The sequence below is a fragment of the Micromys minutus genome, assembly GCF_963924665.1.
Source record: "Micromys minutus genome assembly, chromosome: 1".
In the NCBI taxonomy this organism is placed as follows: domain Eukaryota; kingdom Metazoa; phylum Chordata; class Mammalia; order Rodentia; family Muridae; genus Micromys; species Micromys minutus.
In genome coordinates this window covers 78,144,150-78,167,386 of record NC_137969.1, presented here as the reverse complement: position 1 = coordinate 78,167,386, position 23,237 = coordinate 78,144,150, and the positions used below count along the sequence as shown (strand labels likewise).

The 23,237-nt window shown below is 40.5% G+C and overlaps 1 protein-coding gene across 1 annotated transcript; it reads right to left on the bottom strand.

The window, feature by feature from the left end:
• Nucleotides 1–371: 371 nt before the first annotated feature.
• Nucleotides 372–22,065, bottom strand: LOC308431792 (putative dimethylaniline monooxygenase [N-oxide-forming] 6; the record flags this gene model as incomplete). The annotated part of the gene is made up of 8 exons (XM_080931393.1): nt 372–714; nt 2,167–2,239; nt 4,216–4,571; nt 6,573–6,772; nt 8,086–8,228; nt 10,660–10,822; nt 14,908–15,096; nt 21,934–22,065. 8 exons carry the CDS (start codon nt 22,063–22,065, stop codon nt 372–374), a joined length of 1,599 nt encoding a protein of 532 aa, XP_080787519.1.
• Between the last annotated feature and the right edge of the window lie 1,172 nt (nt 22,066–23,237).

Sequence of the window (23,237 nt, the reverse complement as noted above, 5' to 3'; positions counted from 1 at the left end):
AAAACACATTGGTTGTTATACTTCAATACATAAGCTCACACCTCCCATTTACAAAGCTCATTAAACTTTGTCTAGCCTGAAAGTCTATGTTTATGCCTTTGCAACTTCCCTTCAATTTCCCACCCCCTTATCTCAAATATCCCAAACTTTAATCCAACATGTGAAAAGCCTATTAAAGGTTTTCATCAAAAACAGACAGGCTGGGTAATTTCCTTTTTATTTATCCTTTGAGTCAAACGATCCAGAATGCATTTCACATCTGCTGGAAGGAAAAGAGGGCCCTTGGTGATTATCTGTACCTAAGTGTGTTTGTGTGTTACACTCAAGATTACACTTCTAGTCTGGACTCTGGCACCCAGCAGACTTTGTTATTAACAAAGGGTGAGCAAAACAGCCAGAAAGAACACTGGGAAGAAAAGAACTTTTAGCAAGTCGTAAAGGTAATGTGGTCTCTGTGCTTCACCAACAGTCCTTGTCCTGGTTGGCTTCACGGTCCGCTTCCACTGGGTCAGGATGGCATTTCTGGCTCCATCCCACTTCCCTGGTCCCATCAACCGAAACTGATATGGACTGCATGGACCGAAGTACACTTCCAGGGCCAGCTGAGGGTCAGTCAAGAAGAGCCAGGGTATGTTAGGCTTGGCGCCTATGAAGGAGCTCAGCTCATCCATGTATGTGATGTAATCTGTCTGCAGAGTGTGGCTCTGGCCAAACCTGAGGACAGAAAAGCCAAATGATTATCCTAATTGCAAACAGAGCTTTGACTTTATTATTTTTTGTCTTGTACACATCGCACCCAGTCTGCTGACGTTAGATTCCTAGGCAGTTTATTTAAAGTTTAGATTTTGCATCGTTTCAATGCTCCCGAGTGCACTAAGATAAATCACATCATCCTTTCAGACATAGTGTGGCCTCATGTGTGACTTAAAGAGCAGACTGTCACTGGCCATTGAACCTTTCTTCCCCCTCCTTTTTATTTCTATTTACTTCTAAAGGAAGTATTAGCACTGGGAGTGTTCCCATCTGAGATCTGCCCTCTGACTTGGATTCTGAGGATAAGTGGGAACTGCAGTTCTGTGTTTTTCTCCTTTAGACCTTTGAGCTGATGTCTACCCTGGGATAGTTAGTGACTGGTATGCTGGAGGCTGAAAAGAAGAGATGAGCTTCCTATACAACCATTTACTAATCCAACAGTGATTTGGTTGTTAATTATACACTCAACAGATTTTGATAGGTAAGTTAAGAGGAATCATCTTAGACTTATTATAGACTAATTAACTTGAAAATGTACCTTTAAATCCAGCCACATAAAGGCCTTTCTATTTGCTGTACTTGATACTATGTATTGAACTCACAGGTGAATCCTCTTTTTTTTTTTAAACAAAGATAAATGTACAAAATTTTAAGCATTTTTGCATAAAAGTATACGAATACATTTTTAAGGTTGTAATTAAGTATTTGTGGGTACATATACATACACATATGTATATATGTAACAATAATATAGGAAAAGAGGCGATGAATTTGAGGGGCTAGGAGAGAAACTGGGAGGGGCTGTAGGAAGGAAAGGGGGATGTGATACAGTTCTATTTTAATTTAAATATATTCTTTTTTTTTTTTACTTGAACGTCACACAGTCTGTGAGTTGTGGTGAATCCTCTTTTGTCCAGAACATACTAAAGTAGTTGATCTGAATATAACCTTTAATTCTGGTTTATCAACAGCAAATTTAGATTCTGCTGCTCAATTTCCAGCCAGCTAGTTTTCTTCTAGAGCTGCTTGTTATGGGAAAAGGCATGGGGCATTTCGCAGCCTCACCACCATGGACATTTGAGCCGGACAATTTGACGGTTTCAATGCTGTGCTTGGTGGTACAGAATGGCTTTAGTGAAGAGGGCTTTAGTGACCAGGGCTTCTGCTTATAGGAAACTTCTGGCTTCTAATTCCATGTGCAGACCTCAATTTCTCCACGTTTCCCAGAGGGCACAACCGCCCTCTCTTAAGCTGACAGGAGAAGAAAGTATTTTCCCACCTAATGTGGATTAGTTAGAACCAGAATTAAAACTAACGAACTACTGCCGCTGGCAGCGTTAAAAACCTTACTGATGTTTTTGATGTATAAAGAAAGACTTTGAACTTATTGGATTAGCAAGTGCAATTGATTACCACTTGAGTTTCTTGCCCATTTTCTCATCAATGTCATCCATCATTTCATTTGTAGTTGGCAGGACGCACGTGTCTGGAAAACGAGTGTAGAGAGAAACACCAAAAAAAAAAAAAAAAAAAAAAAAAAAAAAAGAAGAAGAAGAAGAAGAAGAAAAGACAATGAAATAAGTCCTGGAAAACCATACAGAATGAAATACACTATTTATAAAACTAATGCCTAAAAAGGCCTTTGAGTGACTACCTTAATTCAGCTGTGTGAGGTTTTTATTTGTGAGTTCATTATAAAAGGAAAGAGTGATATTATTCAATAAAAAGTGTTTTCTTAATAAAAACTCCCTTGATGTCATTAGACAAATGGCAGTTTACAAACACAGAGGTGAGTGGACATGTGGAGATGGAAGGGCTGGCCTGTGTGTAAGAACCACAGCACAGATGCTTGCAGGCTTAAGTCAGCCAGCCTTCATGTTTGTGTAACACCACGAAGAGCCTGGCCCTCAGCATACCTCTGCGGCACCTCATGCCGTGAAATGGCGTCATTGTGTTCATACTTCTCGTCTATAACCTCCTATTAAGACATCCCTCGAGTAATCATCTAGAACAATGGTTGATAGTAAAGTCCACGGCAAGGGATGTAGATAATGAGAGGAGGCCCAGGCCTCCAGTGGCAGTGTTCAGCTCGGTGTTTAACGTGGAATGAGAGAAAAGCCTTAGCTTGTTTTGCAAACTCTGTCTCTTGGGACTGGCTGGAATTTGCTTACCTCTGTAACAGTGGAAGAAGGTTACTGAGGTATTTTCAGTGAATGAGCACCATCTGCGCACGGTGAGCATCTGACTCTGCACGTTCTCACCCTATAGCTATTCCTGCCTATGTGCTTCACTAGCGGGAGAGGGACCAGAGTTTTTTGGTTTGCTTGCTTTGAAGTTGGGACCTAAGTAAGTGAGAAGACAGACCTCCACATGCAGCAGATATTCTATGAATATTTGTCCAGCGACTAAGAGATGCCCTTTCTTTCATGTTAACATTGCAGGGTTATGAACTGTATGCAACCCTCTCATAAAATTTCAGTCTCTGGGTGCATTGTCAGGCTTTTAAGAATAAAAGACAATGAAAGCATTTTATAGGTGAGCATCCTTATTTAAGATTTGTTGATGGAACACTTTTAAATTCTTCATGGCTTATTTAAAATAGAAGTGTTTACATCTACAGCATTTTTTAAAGGCTGTTTAAACTCATTCTACGATTTAAATTTTCTCCTCACTTTTATATTTTCCTTGTTATAAATTTTTGTCAGCAGTGTGTTAGGGAAGTTATATTTATGTTGTTTAATTTTTTTAGACATTGCATGAGAAGATACTTTTCATAATCATGGTGGTCAGTAGTATTGGGGCAATTAAATTGGCATATTTAAGTCACTGCCTCTCTCTATGAGTCTATATGTTCCCCACATAAATTCTTGGAGCTCCTTGAGACCATGCGGTCCACAGCAGAGGAAGGGAGGGAAGAAGTCTTTGAACAGTGAGGGGTACATGAGGTTGGCACAGAGCTAACCCTAGGGCTCTAGCATGCCCATCGCCTCTGGCCCCAGTGTCCCAGAAGTATCCTTGTACCTTATCCCTGAAATTTCCCAGCTATTTTCTTTATCTCACGCAAAACTTTTCAACCCCCTCCCAAATTCATTGTCGGAAGGTCAAGTTCTTTGATTCAGCTGATGAAGCCCATCCAGGGTTTTGTTTCTCTCTTCATTTCTTGCCACTCCCTGCCTTTTATTAAAAAAAAAAGTTCCTGTTTCTTATACAATTCTGAGTGATTCCTCATATTAGGGCTTTAATTATGTTATTGTTTTAGATGGAATAAATAAATCCCAGGGCAATTCTCCTCATCACAACACCCCGAAACCTCTCTTGCTGTCACGTCTTCTGCTCATTCCATTCCCATCTATGAGGTCAGGTTGCATGTCTGCCTCGTTCCCAATGGATCCCAAGTACAATCATCAGCTTACAGTAGGCAATTATTGCCTTAGTGAATGAAACACAAAATGACCCACATACTTGTGAACACTTTAGCAGCCCAGCGTGCCTGGAGGTCGGCTGTAGGGATGGCCGCACCCAGGGACTGGACAAGGCCAATCACTGCCATGGTTGGTTTCTCTAGTTGAGGAGGGAAGATGCCTTTGTACAGGGTGACCTCATTATTCCTGCTTTTGATGATGGAGTCATCCAGGAAGGGGTAGGCATAACCATAGCCCGTGGCAAAGATGACACAGTCGATGGCCTCAAACACGGTCCCATCCTCAAACACAGCGGAGGTCTCTGTGAACTTGGTCACGATGGGCTTGATGGACACGGTACCACACAGGATGCGGGCTGGGAGCTCATCATTGAACACGGGCTCTTTCCTGAGGGGGCTGTGCAGATGTGAAAGGCAAGCGCAGTGAACATGATAATCATTTCCATGAAGTCCCCAAAAGGGCCCATTGCCCTGCAGCAGAAGCGACCACTTAAGCACCAGCATGAAGGCCCGTGCAGGCTCTTCTCAGGTGGAACTTCCTTTCCCGTTTATGAATATGTCTAAGAATTTATATCTGAAATTTTCCTGTTGCCCCTTGAAACTTAAAATTAGATTGTATGTATTTAAGCTCTTCAGAGACTCACAAAATAGATGGGAATATAAACCCATTCTAGATAGAATAAACCCATTAATAATATAGATTCTAAAGCTAGACACCACAGGTTTGTGCCCAGCTCTATCTCTTAGCAACTAGTGTTGCACTACATTTGTTTCTCTATATGTATAAATGGGGTAATGGCAGAATTGTCTTCACAGAGATATTATTAAGAGATGACTAGCCACTAAAATAATGGCCAACACCTTTGGGAACATTGCATGTTAACTACTAATATAGCTTGGAGGCCTTGCATGTCAAAATTAGATTGGTGACGGATGATCTTACCACCATGTCTTACCACCATGCTTGTTCATTTTCTATCAAGGTCTTTGAGTTCACAAGGATGCTGTACTTTGCCAAAATTCTGGCAGTCAAGGTTTTCATAAAATGTACTTTATGCTGACATAGGTTTCCTTCAGAGAGTCTGGAATTTTCTGAGTATCTCACATACATAAAAACACTGTATAATTTTTTGTATTTCTGTTTGTATTGGTGTTTATTTTTGTATTTCTGTGGTGTTACTCCTCTCTGTAACTCTGTCTCCTCTCCCTTTGCCTTACAAGGTACTGAACAAGTAGATCACAGCACACCTGTTTTCTTTCCGTGTTGTCTTCTCAACCAAGAGAGGAATCAAAAGGTGTCAGCTGCTATTTAGGACCCTGGAGCCCTTACAAGAAGGGAGCTTAGTCCTGAGGAGTGGTTTTCCAAAACATTTTATTTTTCTAAGTGGTAAAGCCCCAGTAATATTTAGTTATTCTTGTAAGATAAAACCATTTTTTGATTGGATCAAATTTTGGAACTTTTATTGTTAAGCAAAACTCTAAGTATTAAACAACATTCCTTTTTCTGGAGAGTCAGAGCAGCTCTTAAATCAGGGTGGGGTAAATGCTTTGGAGGGAGGCTCTAGCTCTTTACGCCTGACATTTGGTATTCTTATTTACAGTTCTTCTTTACTTTTCCTTAGCACATTTCATAAACAAATGGGATTTTTGGCTAGCATAGGCCAGAAGGGAAAATCTCATTGTGAAACATTTCTTATCCACCAAATATTCAACTGTACTGATTTTTCTATTTATAGTGCTTCCCTAATTAGGGCGTGTTGAACTCTGTTTTCAAAAAAAGTAAAGAAGTGAATCGTACTAATTTTATATGTCACACCAATCCTAGTGAGCTCCATTGCTTTATACAGTCCCTGCCTCCCAATGGCCTTTTGAAGCAAGCAGAGCATGGGAGAGTGTTCACTCTTGTTCTGAGTCTCTTACTTTCTGAGACACAGTCACTGACTGGACTTTGGTAGATAGTGCTTACAAGCATATAGGTGAGCTGAGACTAAGAAGAACACACATTTTTAAGTTTCTAACATACAAAGTAAGTTATAAATGTCCATTTATCTTTCTAAATATTGCTATCTTCAGAAGTAGATGTTGTTACAGGCATTCTCACTTACCTATAAATATGATATATTTCAGAAAATCCATTTCAAGTTTGTCCAGTCCTTTAAGTTTTTGGCAATAAATTATAAGTGGATTCTACTTATCAGGATGACCCATTTCCCTAGCCCACCCTCCCTTTGCAAATCCACATCCCTTTCTCCACTAATCTCTAGCCTGTACCTGATCTGTGGTTTAAATGTGTCACCTGCAAAATTTGTAACTTAATTCCACTAGATTTAATGAGATTACTAGAGGAGGAACCAGTATGCTCCTAGATTGAATGGAAGATATGTATTATTTATCATACCCATTTAAGGGCATAAGGCCGTAGTTCTCATGCTTAAACCACGTGTTCATCTTCTTGACATATAACCAGTCAGAGACAAAAGAGGGAAGGATATTGCGGAGGAATGACGCAAATCGGGTAACATATACCATGTCCCAAGGATACCCGTCATTCCAAACCCGACTCATGATCCAGGAACCACTTCTGGTGCTGATAATGACCTGGTTGGGAGAGGCAATACAGATTTCAGCATTCTTCTGTGACAAACAAATAAACATGACAGAGTTCTTTAGAGGCACATCTATCTGTTCCCTTCAGTATCCATTTAGGAACACTTTCTAAGAAATGAGTCTAGATGAACATGCTACATTCGAATCTAAGGGGAGGCAAGAGTCCTCTCTCACCACTCCAAAAGACTGATGTAGAGCTGTTCAAAGAATCATGAACACAACATCAGGTGTGAGAAGCTTCTATAGCCACCTGTGGTTTTGTTAGTTCTTATGTGCTCATGGAGTAAGATGGCCAGTTAGGTAGAGCCTAGTCAAAACAGGTAGCTCTAGCAGCACTGGATGACAGAAGAGGTTGGGCTGAGTTGGGGAAATAAGTAGCTGGAATTAAATTGAGGGGATGCTACAGATTCAATGTTGTTCTCTGTCCCTCCTTCCTTTTCTTAGTCTTCCCTGCACATCTGTACATCTTAAGCCATGGAAGCCATCCTAATTTGCCAGGTCAATTGCAGGTATACTTACTATCTTTCTGATAACATAGAGCTATTCTTAGTGAAATATGTATATATATATGTTCTTTCTTTATGTTTATTTAGGAGTCAGCTCACTTACTTATCTGCTTGCTTAAAAATATGCTGAGCTTCTTCAAGCAGCAACTTGAGTCCTATGGAAATTTCCCTTGACTTTGCCCAGATTACGTCAGGACTCAGTTCTTGAAGGTGCTGCTGCCACACCCGATTCCACTGGGAGACTCAGCACTACCTTTGTGGATGGTACCTGCATCTGTTGCCTCATCCCCACCCACTGACTGTTCATTAAGGTCATGATCTAGTCTAACCCATACCTGTAATTTTAGCTTAACATGAATCTGATACACAATAGTGCCCAGCAGTTGCTGAGTCCTTGCTTCTGAATGAATGAATGAATGAATGAATGAAGGATGGCCAAAAGCCAGATCATGTGATCCTCCAGAGCTGTAGTGGTAAGTAAATCTCTTTTACTGGTAAGTAGATCTCTCGAAGGGTAGACCTTTGAAATGTTGTTAAATAAATAAAGATGGAGCCTGAATAAGAACTGAAATGACTTGAAAGTCATTAGAATAAAACATAAATGTGTATGAGTGCCTGCACACACTCAGACATTTGCTTCCATTTCATCACAGCAAACTTGTGAATGACTCACTCAAATTCTCATGATTGAAAGGTCTCATAAAGCAGGCAATATGCTTGGAAACCCAAGCCTCTGTCACTGACCTCATGGTATATTTCTATCCTAGTTTTACCTCCTAAACCTTGTATGTCACATACCTGTGTAGCCAGACGACTGAGTTCAACAGCAATGTCAGATGCTGAGTTTCCCAGGCCAATCACAAGAACCCTCTTCCCTTGGAAGGCTCCTGGACCCTTGTAATCCCGGCTGTGCAGGCACTTGCCTTGAAAGTGTTCTAGGCCTAAGTTAAGTTTCAAAGATGTGAAGACTCAGTTTTTCACACATTAAAAAATATCCCATAATTGAGATGCTCTGGAAATCAGTCTGGTGGTTCCTCAGAAAATCAGACATAGTGCTACCTGAGGACCCAGCTATACCACTCCTGGTCATATACCTAAAAGATGCTCCAACATCTAACAAGGACACATGCTCCACCATGTTCATAGCAGCCTTATTTATAATAGCCAGAAGCTGAAAAGAATCCAGATGTTCTTCAACAGAGAGTGGATACAAAAGTTGTGGTACATTTACACAATGGATTACTACACAGCTATTAAAAACAATGACTTCATAAAATTCCTAAGCGAATGGATGGAACTAGAAAATATACTCAGTGAGGTAACCACAAAAGAACACACATGATATGCATTCAAGTGGATATTAACCCAAAAGTTCAGATTACCCAAGATATAATTCACAGACCACATGAAGCTCAAGAATAAGGAAGACAAAAGTGTGGATTCTTCAGTTCTTCTTAGAAGGGGGAACAACATACTCAAGGGAGAAAATACAGAGACAAAGTGTGGAGCAGAAACTGAAGGAAAAGCCATCCAGAAACTGTCCCACCTGGGGAATCCATTCCATATGCAGCCACCAAATAGCCACCACTATTGCTGATGCCTGGAAGTGCTTGCTGACTGGAGGCTGATACGAAGGTCTCCTGAGAGGCTCTGCTTGAGCTTTAGTGATACAGATTGAAATGCTTGCAGCTAACCATCAAACTGAGCATGGGGGCCTTAATGGTGGAGTTAGAGAAAGGACTGAGGAGCTCAAAGTGTTTACAACCCCATAGAAAGAACAATATCAACCAACCAGACCTCCAGAGTCCCCAAAGAGTATACACTTGGAGAGACCCATGACTCCAGCCGCATATATAGCAGAGGATGGCATTGTCTGGCATCAATAGGAGGAGAATCCCTTGGTTCTGTGAAGGGTGATTTCCCCAGGGTAGGATAATACCAGGGTGTTGAGGTGAAAGTGAGTGCGTGGGAGGAGGAGCATCCTCATAGAAGCAGGGTGAGGGGGGATGGGAGATGGGGGAACAGGGAAAGAAGATAACATTTGAAATGTAAATACATAAGCTATCTAATAAAAAAAGATAAAAAACCCCATGCTGCCCATTACGATTTTAACCTATTCTTCATGAAATAATACCACCTTTGGCAAAAAAAGAAGGAAGAAAGAAAGGAGAGAGTAAGAGAGGGGGGAATGGAAGAAGGATAGATCAAAGATAAAAGGAAGGCAAAATAGAACAGATAGTAGGAAGATTTTGTGTGTATTTATTTTTGTTTTGATCTTTGTCACTTTTGGATGGCAACTCTTATGGTTAAGTTAGGATTTCTTTCTTTCTTCATTTCCTTCTTTTCTTCCTTCCTTCTTTCTTTTCTTTTTTTCCTTCCTTCCTTCCTTCCTTCCTTCCTTCCTTCCTTCCTTCCTTCCTTCCTTTCTTTCTTTCTTTCCCTTTTCCTTCCTTTTTTCTTTCTTTGCTCCCTCCCTTCCTTCCTTCCCCTCTTCTTCCTCCTCCTATTTGTCAACTTAATTCAAGCTAGGTTCATATGGGAAGAGCGAGCTTCAGTTGAACTGTAGGCAAGCTTGTGGAACATTTTCTTGATTAAAGATTGATGTGTGTGAGGACACAGTCCACAGTGGGCAGTGACACCTCAAGGCCAGTGGTTCTGGATTGTATAAAAAAGCAAGATGAGTGAGCTATGAGGAGGAAGCCAATAAACAGCATTTCTCTATGATTTCTGCTTCAGTTCCTGCCTCGAGTTCCTGCTTTCATTTCACGCCACAGAGGACTCTACACTGTTTACCGAAGTAAACTCTTGAGATGGTTTTGGTCAGTGTTGTATCATAGCAATAGAAAATGGAACTAAGACAGCAACTGAATGCACTACTCCTGCTGGTACAACCACAACCACTGAAACAATTACTACCTTTTCTCTCTCACACACACACATACTCATATACACACATACACATTCATGTACGTACATGCACACATCAGAACATACATCATTTCATACACAGAGACATGTGCACACAACAGAACACAACACTGAGATTTTTATAATTCACTTGTAAATTGGAAAGGAAGATGAAATAAAAATTGCACTTTATTTGTCTGGCAAAATCCTACATTTTTGGTTATGAGTGTTCAGAGACCACATGTGTGTTAGGACTTACATTTGCATGACCCAGTGACATTGAACAGTGTATAGTCTTTGAACTTCAGGGCTTAGGGAATAAGTTATTATATTTTTCATATCATCCTGCATAAACATATTTCCTTTTGACTTTTCTGGTAATTCAAACACAATTATTGTATAAAGATATGCCTCAACACTAGACATTTGCCCATAATACCTAAGTTTTATACATTTCAAGCTTACCAGGAAAAGAATCAGTTGGCATATTGGGGTACACATGATGTCCTGAACAAATCATCACAGCATCAAAGAGCACAGATTCTTGCTTGCCATCCTTCTCAGTAACAACTACCCATTGGCCAGTGGTCAAGAAGCTAGAACATTTCTTTATACTGGAAACCAGTGTCTGGAAGAAAAAAGAATTCCTTCTATTTGTGGAATTCTTTTGTTCTTTCTTGCAGTATTTTTCTAGGGAGAAAATAATGCTATAAGATGACCTGGTCATTGAAAAATATATAAAAAGGTGCCAATACGGGGGTCAGAGTACATCCTCAGTGAGTCTTCAAATCTTGCACAGAAAACTACTCCTGAGAGTTTACTTACTATTGAACATCTGGTAAGTTGATGTGGGTAAACTTGGGCATATTTTTTTCTTTCTTTTTTTATTGGATATTCTCTGTATTTTTATTTCAAATGTTATCCCTTTCACCCCACTCCCATCCCTCTCCCGCTCCACTTGCTTCCATAAAGGAGCTCCCTCTCCCAACCACCCTCTCCACCTCAGTGCCTTGGCATTCCTCTACACTGTGAAAATGTGCCTTCACTGGACCAAAGACCTCTTCTCCCATGGATGCCAGACAATGCTATCTTCTTCTACATATGCACCTGTAGCCATGGGTCTCTCCATGTGTGCTCACTGGTTGGTGCTTTAGTCCCTTGGAATTCTGGAGGGTTTGGTTCTTCCTATGAGGCTGCAAACCGCTTCAGCTCCTTCAGTCCTTTCTCTAGATCTTTCACTGGGGTCACACTTGGGCATTTTTATGAGTGGTGCCATGTAGCAAATCCATGTCATTTGCTTACATCTTCTCTACAGTAACCCCACTTTCTCTGCTTCTGACTTCACCTTCTACTCACTCCACAAATACAGCTGTGTCTCTAGTTTGACTCTAGATCTCTTTTATGCTCTGTATGGATTCCCTTCAGAAACACGAGCAACTTTCACAGCTTATATGACTATATATATTTGAGCCCATTCCTCTGCTATCTAGTCTACTTTTCCAATTGCAAAGCCATGGTGCTTCTAATGAAGCATGTTAATATTCACCTACCTTTCTATTTTCTCCATAGCTGTCTTTGACTTTCCTAGCCTTAGAACAACAACGACAGGAGCTGCCCTGTTATTTAAGTGTCATGTTTACAGAAACATTGTCTCACAGACACATATTACTTTTTATTCATTCCATGGCCTCAAATGCTGCATTGCTTCAAGGTCTTATAAGAACCATGAAGACTGCTTTAAGAGTCTATAGCCAGGCTGACTCCCAGCTATCAACTTGCTACACAGAATATTTCATCCTGCTTATAGAAGTAATCTTTTGACAGGACTGTGTTGATTCCGTATTTCTGTCTCAAAGTTATTTCTGGTACATGGCAGTCTCCTTCATGGGTGATTGAGCAGAGGGCCTCACTCGTGTACTGAGGTACACCCATCTAATTCCTTATCTCTAATTCTAGGATTGAAAGGCTCATTAATTATGTCCTTGTTTGTTTTTACCTTTTGGTGTTTCCACAGACTCCCCTGGGGGCAGAGACTGCTAATTTCCTTCCCCAGGGTTCATCTTTTTTTTTTTTTTTTCTTACTAACAGAACCTGATTTTGTTTGGAGCAACTACATACCTAGCAATGGGACCCACTTTCAGACCGTCATGTAACAGCAGGGGCCTATGACATAGAAGCAGATACTGTTTCATAGGCTTTTCACCAGAGCTTGTGGAAGGGAGCTGATGTAGCAGGGAGAACATGCTTTGGTTCCCATCCATTCCCACTTTTCTCTTGCCTAGAAGGTCTAGAAACTGCTGTGAACTGGGAGGTGCCCTCAGTGGTGTAAGATGCACGCAGCTGACTTTTATGACAGACATTGGCACCACCTGACCAGCTCCATTTGTAGCCCTCCCACCTATAATTTATATGGTTCTAAAATAATCCTCAATTTTTAAAGCTACAGAATACTCTGGCTTGTAGAGTTCACCTTAACCATAACAGGCACACATCCTTCCTTGTCAGCTCTGTCTATGTTTTTCTAGGTAAGCAGAGAGTTTTCCTCTTAGTTGTCCTCATGGCTTTCCCTTATCTAAAACATTTTCCAAATACATCTTCATCTCCTCCTTTCCCAACATATTTATCTTATGATTTCCATAGTACTATTTTTATGATATAAAAATAAAATTTACAACATGATCAGACAGTTTTAAATTGTCCTCCTTTTTGTTTACATTCCTTGTGACTGTTACATTTGTTACTCTCTGAATATTAATTTTGATTTTCACTTAGATAGTAGGCTTCTTGAAGAACATTAGGATTCTTTTCTTTTTGTGAAAGGATTTATTTTATAGTCAGTTATTGTCTGCTCTCCCTTCTTCTCTCCATCCCTCTGCCCCACAGTCCTGCCTTGTGTGTGGATGGGGTATGTGTGCCTGTCTGTGGAGGTCAGAGGCATTGGATTCCCCTGTGGTTGGAGTTAAGTGTGGTTGCAAGCTGACTGGTGAAGTGGTAAAAACAGACTGAGGTCTTCCATAAGAGCACTGGGCCCATCCCTCCAGCCCGGTCCTACCCCCCCCCTTCCCTCCCTCCTGTCCTTCCATCCACACTTCCTTCCTCTTCATATAACAATAACATGATATAAGCATGTGTCAGGAGCTTGATTGATGTCAGTAGGTATTACAGCCGGAAATCAACCCAATCTACTGCATTTGAAACTCCACAAATGAATGACTGGAGCAAGCAGATAAATGTCATCAAAGAACATCTGGGGGCACCTCTGTTGTGAGCCTCTCCAGCTTCAGGAAGCTGTTTCTGTGCTTCTCAGCCAGACTTGCTTGTTTTCCTGTTAAAAAGTTTCAAAACTGATAGCTGGAAATTTTAATTTTAACTATGTATTTGGAACTACTTAAAGGAAAACAATTATGTAAATACAGCCTCAAGTCATCATTTTGTTGATTGTTTATGTATGTGTGCACCTTTTATTTAATACTAATTAATTAAGGTAGAGTTATCAAACAAATAAAGATTGCTACCAGTTACAGAAATAATGACTCTACTTCCCAAGACTTCTAAGACTCATTAAGAAGAAATATAATGGTGTAAGTGGGTAAAGGACAGGGGTCATTTAAGCTATTTCTTCTCATAATGTCACGATTTCTAACTGTAGTGAAAATTTTGGTTTCTTTAAAATCCCAGTTATGCTATGTGAATATGTTTTTGTTTTAATCCCAGGTGTGGGATATGGGGCTGTTTCAGATTGTCTGGAGCTGCTATGATTGCCTTGTGCTCTAGGAAGGGTGTGACTTTTGCCAGATGCAGATAGTTTACTCTTGGGAGGGTATATACATGTGAGATCCCTGAGAGGGCCTGAGGAGGTTGCTGTTTCCCTGGCTGTTCACCTTGCTGCTTCTGGTTGCTGTTGTTGCAGTGTGTCAAGAGGTCATGAGCAAAGAGAGGAGCAGAATAAATTGGATATCCTGACCAAGAAGACTGGACTTGCTCCAAGGAACTCACTGCCCCTAATCATCAGGTAGTAAAGAGATCTATACCCCCTTTCTCCTCTAACCTTTGTCTCTCCTACCTAGTGTTGTAGGGTGGAAGGGATTAGGGTGGTTATGGGAGGTAGAAATATAAGAACCCAATATAGCAGACCAAAACGTATGCCAAGATCTAACAAATGCTTCATTTCCTTGGACAATACTTAACTCATTGATACTGAACTCACAGGAGTCTAAACATAGACTGGAAAATTTTGGATTATTTTCCTAGCTTGAGACAATGATGGTGAGAACTTTGCTGTGATAGGATTATCTGTCTCCAACATCTTCTAAAGCAACCGTTTTCAACCACCTTTGGGGGGATTCACATATCCGATATCCTGCAAGCCAGATATTTACATAACGATTCAAAGCAGTAGCAAAATTATGGTTATGAAGTAGCAGCAAACATAATTTTATGATTGGGGGTCACCACAACATGAGGAACTGTATTAAAGGGTCATAGCATTAGGAAGGTTGGGAACCACTGAACCTAAGAAACTTAGAATCTAATGTATTTGAAAGACTTCAGAAAATTGCAGGAAGTGGTGGTGTCAGTACATAAATGCTTTATAGTCTAATGGAACTACTGATTGGTGAGGCTCAAAACACTTTGTGCACCCTCCTTGGTGTTCTGTCCTTCCATCTTCTCTAACATTCATATAATACCAGTGGTACTGGGCACAGGACTTACCTCAAACTGTATATATCTCAAAAGATCCTTCTTCTGTGCAAACGACTTGATGTATTCCTGGAGCTTGCTATGGTGCATGTAGTTCGGGAAATCATCAGGATAGGGGAAGTCTGGAAAACACATCATTTCTTTGGAAGAGTTGGTGAAGACTGACTGGTAAATGCTGGCTCTTCCTTCCTCCGCATGACTCTAGGAAGAATAACAAAATTGTAAAATCAAGCCAAGAATGGTCCTCTTCTCTGAGAATATTTAAGTCTTGGTTGATTAAAACCCTTCTAATATTAAAAATTAAGAGCTCATTTTTAAATTAGTTTTTCTTCGGTGGCATCTCATGGGTACACTAACCACAATTAATGACATTCCTCATGCCAAGCAGTAGTTGGCCAACACAAAACAAACTCAATTTTTTTCTTGTAGATCAATAAACAAATCTGTCTGTCTCTCTGTCTGTCTACCTATCTTCCTACCTACTTATCTTTTTGTTATTTTGCCTGTACTGTTTTCTGATTTTGTGTTTTTATGCATTTTGTTTGTGCTTATGTCTTTGCTTTTTTTAACCTGTTTTTTTTTTGCCTGTTTGCTTTCTAAAGAGAAAAAAAGAACAAAAGAAGGAAGGAATGAAGAAAGATAGAAAGAAAGGTTGTGGAGTTTGGTAGATGAGGAGTTGTAAAGGATTTGAGAGCAGCTGGGGGGAAGGAAACTATAATCAGAATGTACTGTCTGATATTTTTTCAATAAAAATGTATGAAAAGCATAGTTCTCTTTTTCAGATATGGAATAGAGCTGATCCCTCTCTGCATTAACCAGTCTCACCTAATCACCCCAGCATTAGTCCTTCTGTAGTCTCTCAGCAGTTTCCTTCTTGCTTTCTCGTGTTGTCACCAGCTTGGATATCATGCTCACCTTGAAAAACCAACAAGGATTCAACAGTCCAAGCAGCATGGGGCTTTTCTCTCATGTACTTTCTACATGGACCTGTCCACCTCTTCACTGGAGGTAAAACCTATGCTTTTATCCAAGGTAGTTTATCCATTTTGTCACAATCAGAATCACCAGAAATTCTCCCCAACTGGAGATTCCTGAGCTTCATATTCAGAATCATGGATTCCTGCCTCTGATGCATGGTCTGAGAATTTGCATTTCTAAGAATTTGCAGAAGGGACCTAGTGTGGCTGATTTCACATTGGGAAAACTCTGCTGTTAAAAAACTATGTGTTTAAGGGACCTTTAACTCATCAGCTATGGGATTCACCACACACACACACACACACACACACACACACACACCACACAAACACACATCATAATACAAGCACCACACATACATATACAAACATACAACACATACATACACCACACACATCACACACACACCACACAAACACACATCATAATACAAGCACCACACATACATATACAAACATACAACACATACATACACCACACATATCACACACACATCCAGACATAGCACACACACACACACACACACACACACACACACACACCACACAAACACACCCCATACACCACTCACCCTCCCCCCACAGGAAAACAGCAGGATTTAGAACATGTGTCACTTCTTGGCATTAGACTTTAAAGCCACTGTGTAATTGAACAGCGGCTTCTTGGTGAGAGGTAGTCGGAAGCTAAATTGAAAATAAACATTTCCTCTCTCTTGTGTGGACAGGATAAAAAGTGTACATAGTGTGCTGCCTTGAAAACACATTTCAAAGCTGGCAGGCTCTGCGTTCCCAAGGCCTGAAGGAATTCTTATGTAACAGAGGAGAGGGACACAGTTTTATGTTGCTGGATTTAAGATACCCGTCTCCCTCTCACCCTGGCTAGCTTTGGATGAGGAAGACGGAAAGATCTAGAAAGAATCTTGAGGTCTGTGCCTATGGGAGGGAAATTCAGCCTGAGGCCCCAGTCTCTCCTTTTGGGTTGAGAATGTTCCTTTTCTCTACCCATGGTTGCCACATTTCTCATAAATTTAGAGGTTTGAAAATTTAAAAAATCTTTTGAAAAGACTTACATGTAAATATTTGTGGTGGTCAGAGAAAGGTTGAAGGTTCTTGCCTGACAGGCAAGTCACTGCTGTTTACTCAGAGTGTTTGCCTGTTACCAGTTGTGAAGTGAGGAGAAAAGGAAATTTCTCAGCTGTTCATTGAGAGGAGGGAGGGCTTAGGGCCAGGGCCTGGTTATAAATATATGACTCTGCTCTGGGAAAAGGTGATATGGGCTGTTTTTTTTTTGTTTTTTTTTTTTTTTTTTCCAGATTGAATAAGTTCATGTGTTCTCCCACGCCCACCCCTTGATTCAAACATGAAAACATGGAATTTTCTTCAGACACTGTTCTTCAACTAAAGGAAATATATAACAACAGCCAGTTGCTTCAAACGGCATGCCTTTTCATTATTTCAAAGTGTGAGGTGATTTGAACCACCTCAGGAGGGAATTAGGCTCCAACTCTGCCTCAGGCTGAGGGATCATGTCCTGGAACTAGGGTCCGGAGCTGTGGATGCATCTTCAACACACTGCTCTTCTTTCTAGAGCTTCAGCATCTCCCCTCTTTTGCTTTAGGTATAAGTGTCTTAAGGACAAGGCCAGAGGCAAATTCCAGAATGTTCTCTGTGTTTCTATACGTCTGCCTTTATTGACTCTCATATTTTACCTCTGCTTATCTGTTGAATGTCTGTTGGTATAAATCAGTTTTCTAACTCCTTTTCCAAAGTTGCTCTCTAAATTGCTTTCTTTTTTCTTCCTCTCATCAACTGTCAATCATCCATGCATCCATAACTTCTGTTGTCTTTATTGCCCTAAGTACACAGTTGCTTATGTCACAGTTATTTTAATGTATATGGCCACTGGTTTCTCATGCTTCAGGGAATGGCCTTACACCATTGCACACACTCTAACAGGGCCCCAGACCTTAGCACAACTCACTGCCTGATGCAAGTTCCATTAAGATTGTAAAACTCAGTACATAGACAACACCATCTGCCAAAACTAAAACAAAGATTAAATCCACTGATACTCGTATAGTTCTGGGAATGTCTCAAAAATGTACTACCCTTGCATTTTAGCTTCTATAGTTCTGCTTCTGGCTAATTGTTTCTATTAACTGAAGTGTGTCAACCCAGACCATGGAGTTTGTGCTTAAAGGCTCACCTGAGAAAGGCTCAGTGCTACAGTGGCATCCCAAATTCCCAGTCTAGTTGAAGGCAGGCTGGCTGACAAAGACATTCTATCTGCTTAAACCCATGTTCAAGCAGTCTTCTCTGGTGAATACCCCACCAACAATCTGGATAGTGCTAATGGCTTTGTGGGTTACTTTTTAAAAAGAGGCATGAATTGGAGAGGGGATATAGGGGCACTGGAGGGGAAAAATGAGAGGTAGATATGATTATATTTTGTTGTATACAAGTATTAAAGTCTTAAAAATAAAGAAAACATGTAAAACACTGGTTTCCTAGTACATTTATTCTATGCTCAGCCCAGGATGTGTCTGTTGACTAGAGGTGTACATGACTGAAAAAAAATAGGCTCAGATTATTCTGACATTTTTGTTTTCTTTTAGCCAAACATGATACTAATCTACCACTTGTTTGTTGAGAAAATTTTTACCTCTGTCTTTGGCCATGTTACCAAACTTGGGGTTGTAATCTGTACTCCAAAAATTCAAGTTCAGCCACCTGTTCTCAAGAAGTCAATTGAAACAGTTGAATCTATAGTAAAAGGCAGAAAAAGAAGATTTTTTCACTGTGGCCTTTGGGAAAAAGGACAGTGAGAGCCAGTGCTCTCCTCCAGTTCATTTTACAAGTCCTGAAGTGAGATTAAAGTGTAAATAAAGGACCAGGGATATGCAAATCTAAGGAGTCCAGGACAAAGTGGGGTCCTGCCCACCATCAACTCATCGTTGCTAGGCTTCAGTTTCATCACGTAAAGGGACCTATAGCAAATGTTAGAAGCAGTCGGTACTATTAATTCTCTTCTTAGAGAGACAAAGGCTTTCAGTATTTCCTTCCTCCCAGCATAAGATTTATGGGAGAATTTTTTATTTTAGATGTCTGTTGTTCTGGTAGTCCGATAGACTGAGGATACAAGTGTCTCTCTAGAATATCTTCACCTTCAACAGGTCAGCTGTAGCTGATCCACCCTGAATGCACCAAAGTTTAAGGTGCAAGGTCAAGGGTCAAGCTTGGTTGGTACTTAGACGGAAGAAATTTCTTAATGTCAAACTAACCAAATCTTTTGAGGACGTGGTGTCCTATATGGGTGTGTGAAACCTGACGCTCCCTCACATCTAGTCTGCTAGTCTTTAAAGCCCATTTGGTTTCCATTTCTTAGAAAAAGCAGGTAGTGAAAAGTTCAGAGTGATCAGGTGTCTGTCTTCCGCCACACCTTCTGCCCAGCAGGGACTCACAGGACGAAAACTTATATAACACATTTTTCCAAAATTCCTGTAGGAGCATACATCATGCAAAAGCAACTTTTCTTAGAAGAGAAGAAGGATTAGGAAACTGAAGTTTTTGAATGTGTTACCCCCATACCCCACATGGGGCCTTCTGGGTAGAATTTTGTTTATATACATAGCCCGATGGACAAGAGACATTCTATGTCATGGATAACCAGAGTCTATCACATTTTGCTACCCTACACAAACTTCCTGAGATGGCATAATAGCTAACACACAGACTCTGGGATGCAGAAGATGCAGTGCCTCCTTTTGTGGATTGCTGATTTTTCTTAGAATGCTGTTATTGGCACACTTGCCAAGGCACCTACATGACACTGGGTACCATTCACGGACATGAAGGGAGTAAAGACACTGGGAACCATTCACAGACCCTGAAGGGAGTAGTACTCTGCAACTGCATCACATAAAGATCTACTTCCTTTGAGAACATCCTGCAGGATTTCTCCTGACTTATGAAGGACTCAGTGGCTTTTATCCACTGAGTTGACAAGAATCAAAGGCTATCTAATGAACAACTTTTAGTCTGAGATACTTAGGGCCACATAGTTTACAGAATATGTACAGTATCAAGTTATGACCCATAGTCTCCTAGTGAGGTCTGGGGGTACCTACTTATAATCAAACATGACGACATTTCTTCAGACTAAAAAGTGAAAATTAGCGATATGACAATTTGGCTTATGTTTTTTATTTCACCATTACTAGATGGTCAGTCAGGTCATAGTTTATGGCCCAAGAAGCCAGGTTTGTCCACTTATCCTCAGTAAGCCACTTAGGTCAGCCAAATTAATAGCAGAAATCTTAAAAGGAGAATTTATTTAATGTGATCATTAGGAAAATGAACAAAGAGATCCAGTTTCCCTCTACTCCAGTTCATCTCCAGGGTCCTAAAATGAGAATGATATTTAAATAGGGGCCCAAGTGTACACACATTTAAGGAGTCCAGGTCAAGGCCTGGTCCCACCCACCATTGGCTCATCAAAATCTCTGCAAGGTTGTAAATCTCTTTCTTCTAGAGAAGATCATTCTCTCTAAATGGCCCAGACATTTCTCCTCTCAACTTGAGATTCTGGGAAAATCTCAATTTCTTGAGGTTTATTGTTTTAATTGTCTGATAGCTAAAGTGCCTCTTAGAATATACTGTCTCTCCAGACTGGTTTTATCATATACGTCATGGTTAGACCACTCTCATCCTTATCTCATGAGAGGTTTTGTTGTCAAATGAGTTCTTGCTTATTTGATATCAAAGGATTGTGGACTTAGGTTATGACACCCTTCATCAGTAGACTAGAAGCCACTGATGTTTAATGATTGTGTCATCCTACTTGCTAGCCAAAGCCAGACACATTCAATGTTCATGTAGCATTCATCTTTTATTGACGAGATTGTCGACAGTTATAGTATGACTTAATTTAAGCTGGTAACACTTCTCTGGGGAAATATAAAGAAAATGGAATTCTCTAAAATTTCATTTCCAGAGTTAAAGATAAAATCTGTGACTACATATTTCGTGCAATATTTTGCATTTAACAGGATGAAAAACTACAAAAAATATTTTGAGATGAATGCAGAACCTAAATTCTCTATCAGGTAAATATTATTTTTCATGTGGGCAAAAACTGAGACCAAGATAGAAGACATTGGTTATTTGATGAGTGTTGTGGACACACTATCTTTGATCCAAAAATATGTATCACTTACACGAGTCACGCTGACTGGAAAATTCAAGACAGGAAAGCTAGAAGTGCTCCCAAATCGGGCTTTGGAGATTAAAATGCTAGATAAAACATTTCATGGCCATATTGCTTTTTTAAAAACTAAATAGCAAAGATCATGATTTTTCTCTTTAGAATTGAGAACTTAGTAACCATATGCATAGTTATTGGATGATTTATACAATTTATAACTGGCCAGATCAACAACATTTGTCATTAAATTATATTGTGTTACATTGCAAGGCACATTAGAAGCAACCTAATTTCCAGTCTCTGATTTGACTGATGAGTTCTTGAGCTCTAGATTGTGGTAGTCAACTACCTAAGATTTGTCTGCCTAGAAAACCTGAGTTGGAAACAGAGCTCAGAATTTGATTCTAGTCCAGGCATTTTAAAATGGTTTGTTGGTGTTTAAGAGAAATAAAGGATAGGGTCTTTGCAGGCATCTTTGGAAGAAAGTGGCTCTGTATTAATTTTAGCTAATTACTGACATTAACTCTCCATCAGCTTGGAGACTAGAACTCCTCAAGACAGGACATGGTGTGGTTGACAGGCTAGAGACTAGAACTTCATCACAAAGTTATTGGCTTTTTTTGATGACATCCTTTAAGGTTCATTAAGTTACCCTGTTGGTGTAAAGCAGTTTTTTGTGAGCCAGTATTATATTAGTAATATTAATAAAATGTTAGTGTGGCCAGAGAAATAGAACTTACCTTTCCAGATGTGGAGCTTTTGAAATATGGCTTTCAGGTATGAAAGAGAATTGATCAGATGTGATTTGCAATGGAAACCCTCTTTCTACCTCTTGTGTCCTAAAGATGTACCACTTACCGAGAATTTCCATAGGCCTCCAACATCATTGCTCCTTTCATAGCAGATGGGCTCCAGCCCTTCCTCCAGACAGCACCGTATTGCAGCCAAGCCACTTACTCCAGCTCCCACGATGGCCACTTTCTTGCCCATGATAGGTGGTATATATAAAAAAAAAGTCTCCGAAAGAATGTCCTTTGACGCTTAGGGTTTTTCAGTCAAAATTATTAACTGAGTTTTATGTGTCAGGATCCTCACCTTAACACAAGAAGACACAGGCACACATTAACAGTTGTGTTTATTTATACAAGGCAGGTGTAATAAGACACTAGACCTCCCCTTTGCTGATTACTCCATTCTCTAAGAAGTGACCCAGTCAGGGACTGCCACTTGCAGGCAGCACCATGAAGATCACCGGGCCTATGCTCAAAATTTCAAACGAAGCTTCAGTAGCTTCAAATACAAAATCGACTTCTCTACCAGTTCAGAGATAAAACACAGGGTTCAGAACTGGAAAAGCACCTCTTACGTTTACCCCCTTGCATCAAATGACTTCTGTGAACACTGAGTGCCTGATTCTCGGGGATTTTACCTCAAATCCACCCATCTTTGTCCCCCTTCCCAGAGAACCACCAGTTCTCCAAATGTAGAAGAGAATGGCTTTTAATGTCTATTGATAAAGCAAAATTTCTCTTTGCACTTGTCATGGTGTAGAGCCCCACTAACACCTGGGAGAGAAGGATTGCATGTGGTAGGAACAAGAGAAGGACAGGAAACATGAGGGAACAAGTCAGAAAGGGTGGAGGAAGGGCACGAATGGGGCCTTGCCCTTGGCTCTAAAAAAAATAAAACAGTGATTGGTCTCACTGGGCTGTAAAGTGAAACTCTGGGAGATTAAAGGACCAATAATTCTTTTCTTTGTTCTTGCTTCGAAATTACAGAAAATGTAAACAAAACCTAAGCACCTGGGCTGTGAGAAAAGAGTTTGTTGGGCCAACAGTGGGGGTGAAAGAAAATAAGCTCCAACTTCTCAAGACTTTGGACAGCTTGATTAGGGTTGCTGATATAATTCCTGTGGTTTGTGACACGGACCAACGTGAAGAGCAGACTGTGGAGGCAGGGGGCTTCTCTCTGACCCTCCCTTCCTCCCCTGCCTCCCCATAACCAGCCCCTGCCCCTGCTCTCAGCTTTAAGGAGGGAGTCCAGAGTGGAAGCAATTAGCTTGCCTACACAGTTCCACTGCCACCAGGCTCTTTGCTTACCCTACTAACTGTACTGAGTGCTATCTGCACTAATGTGTTCCAGTGTCCTCGACTCGTGGTTAA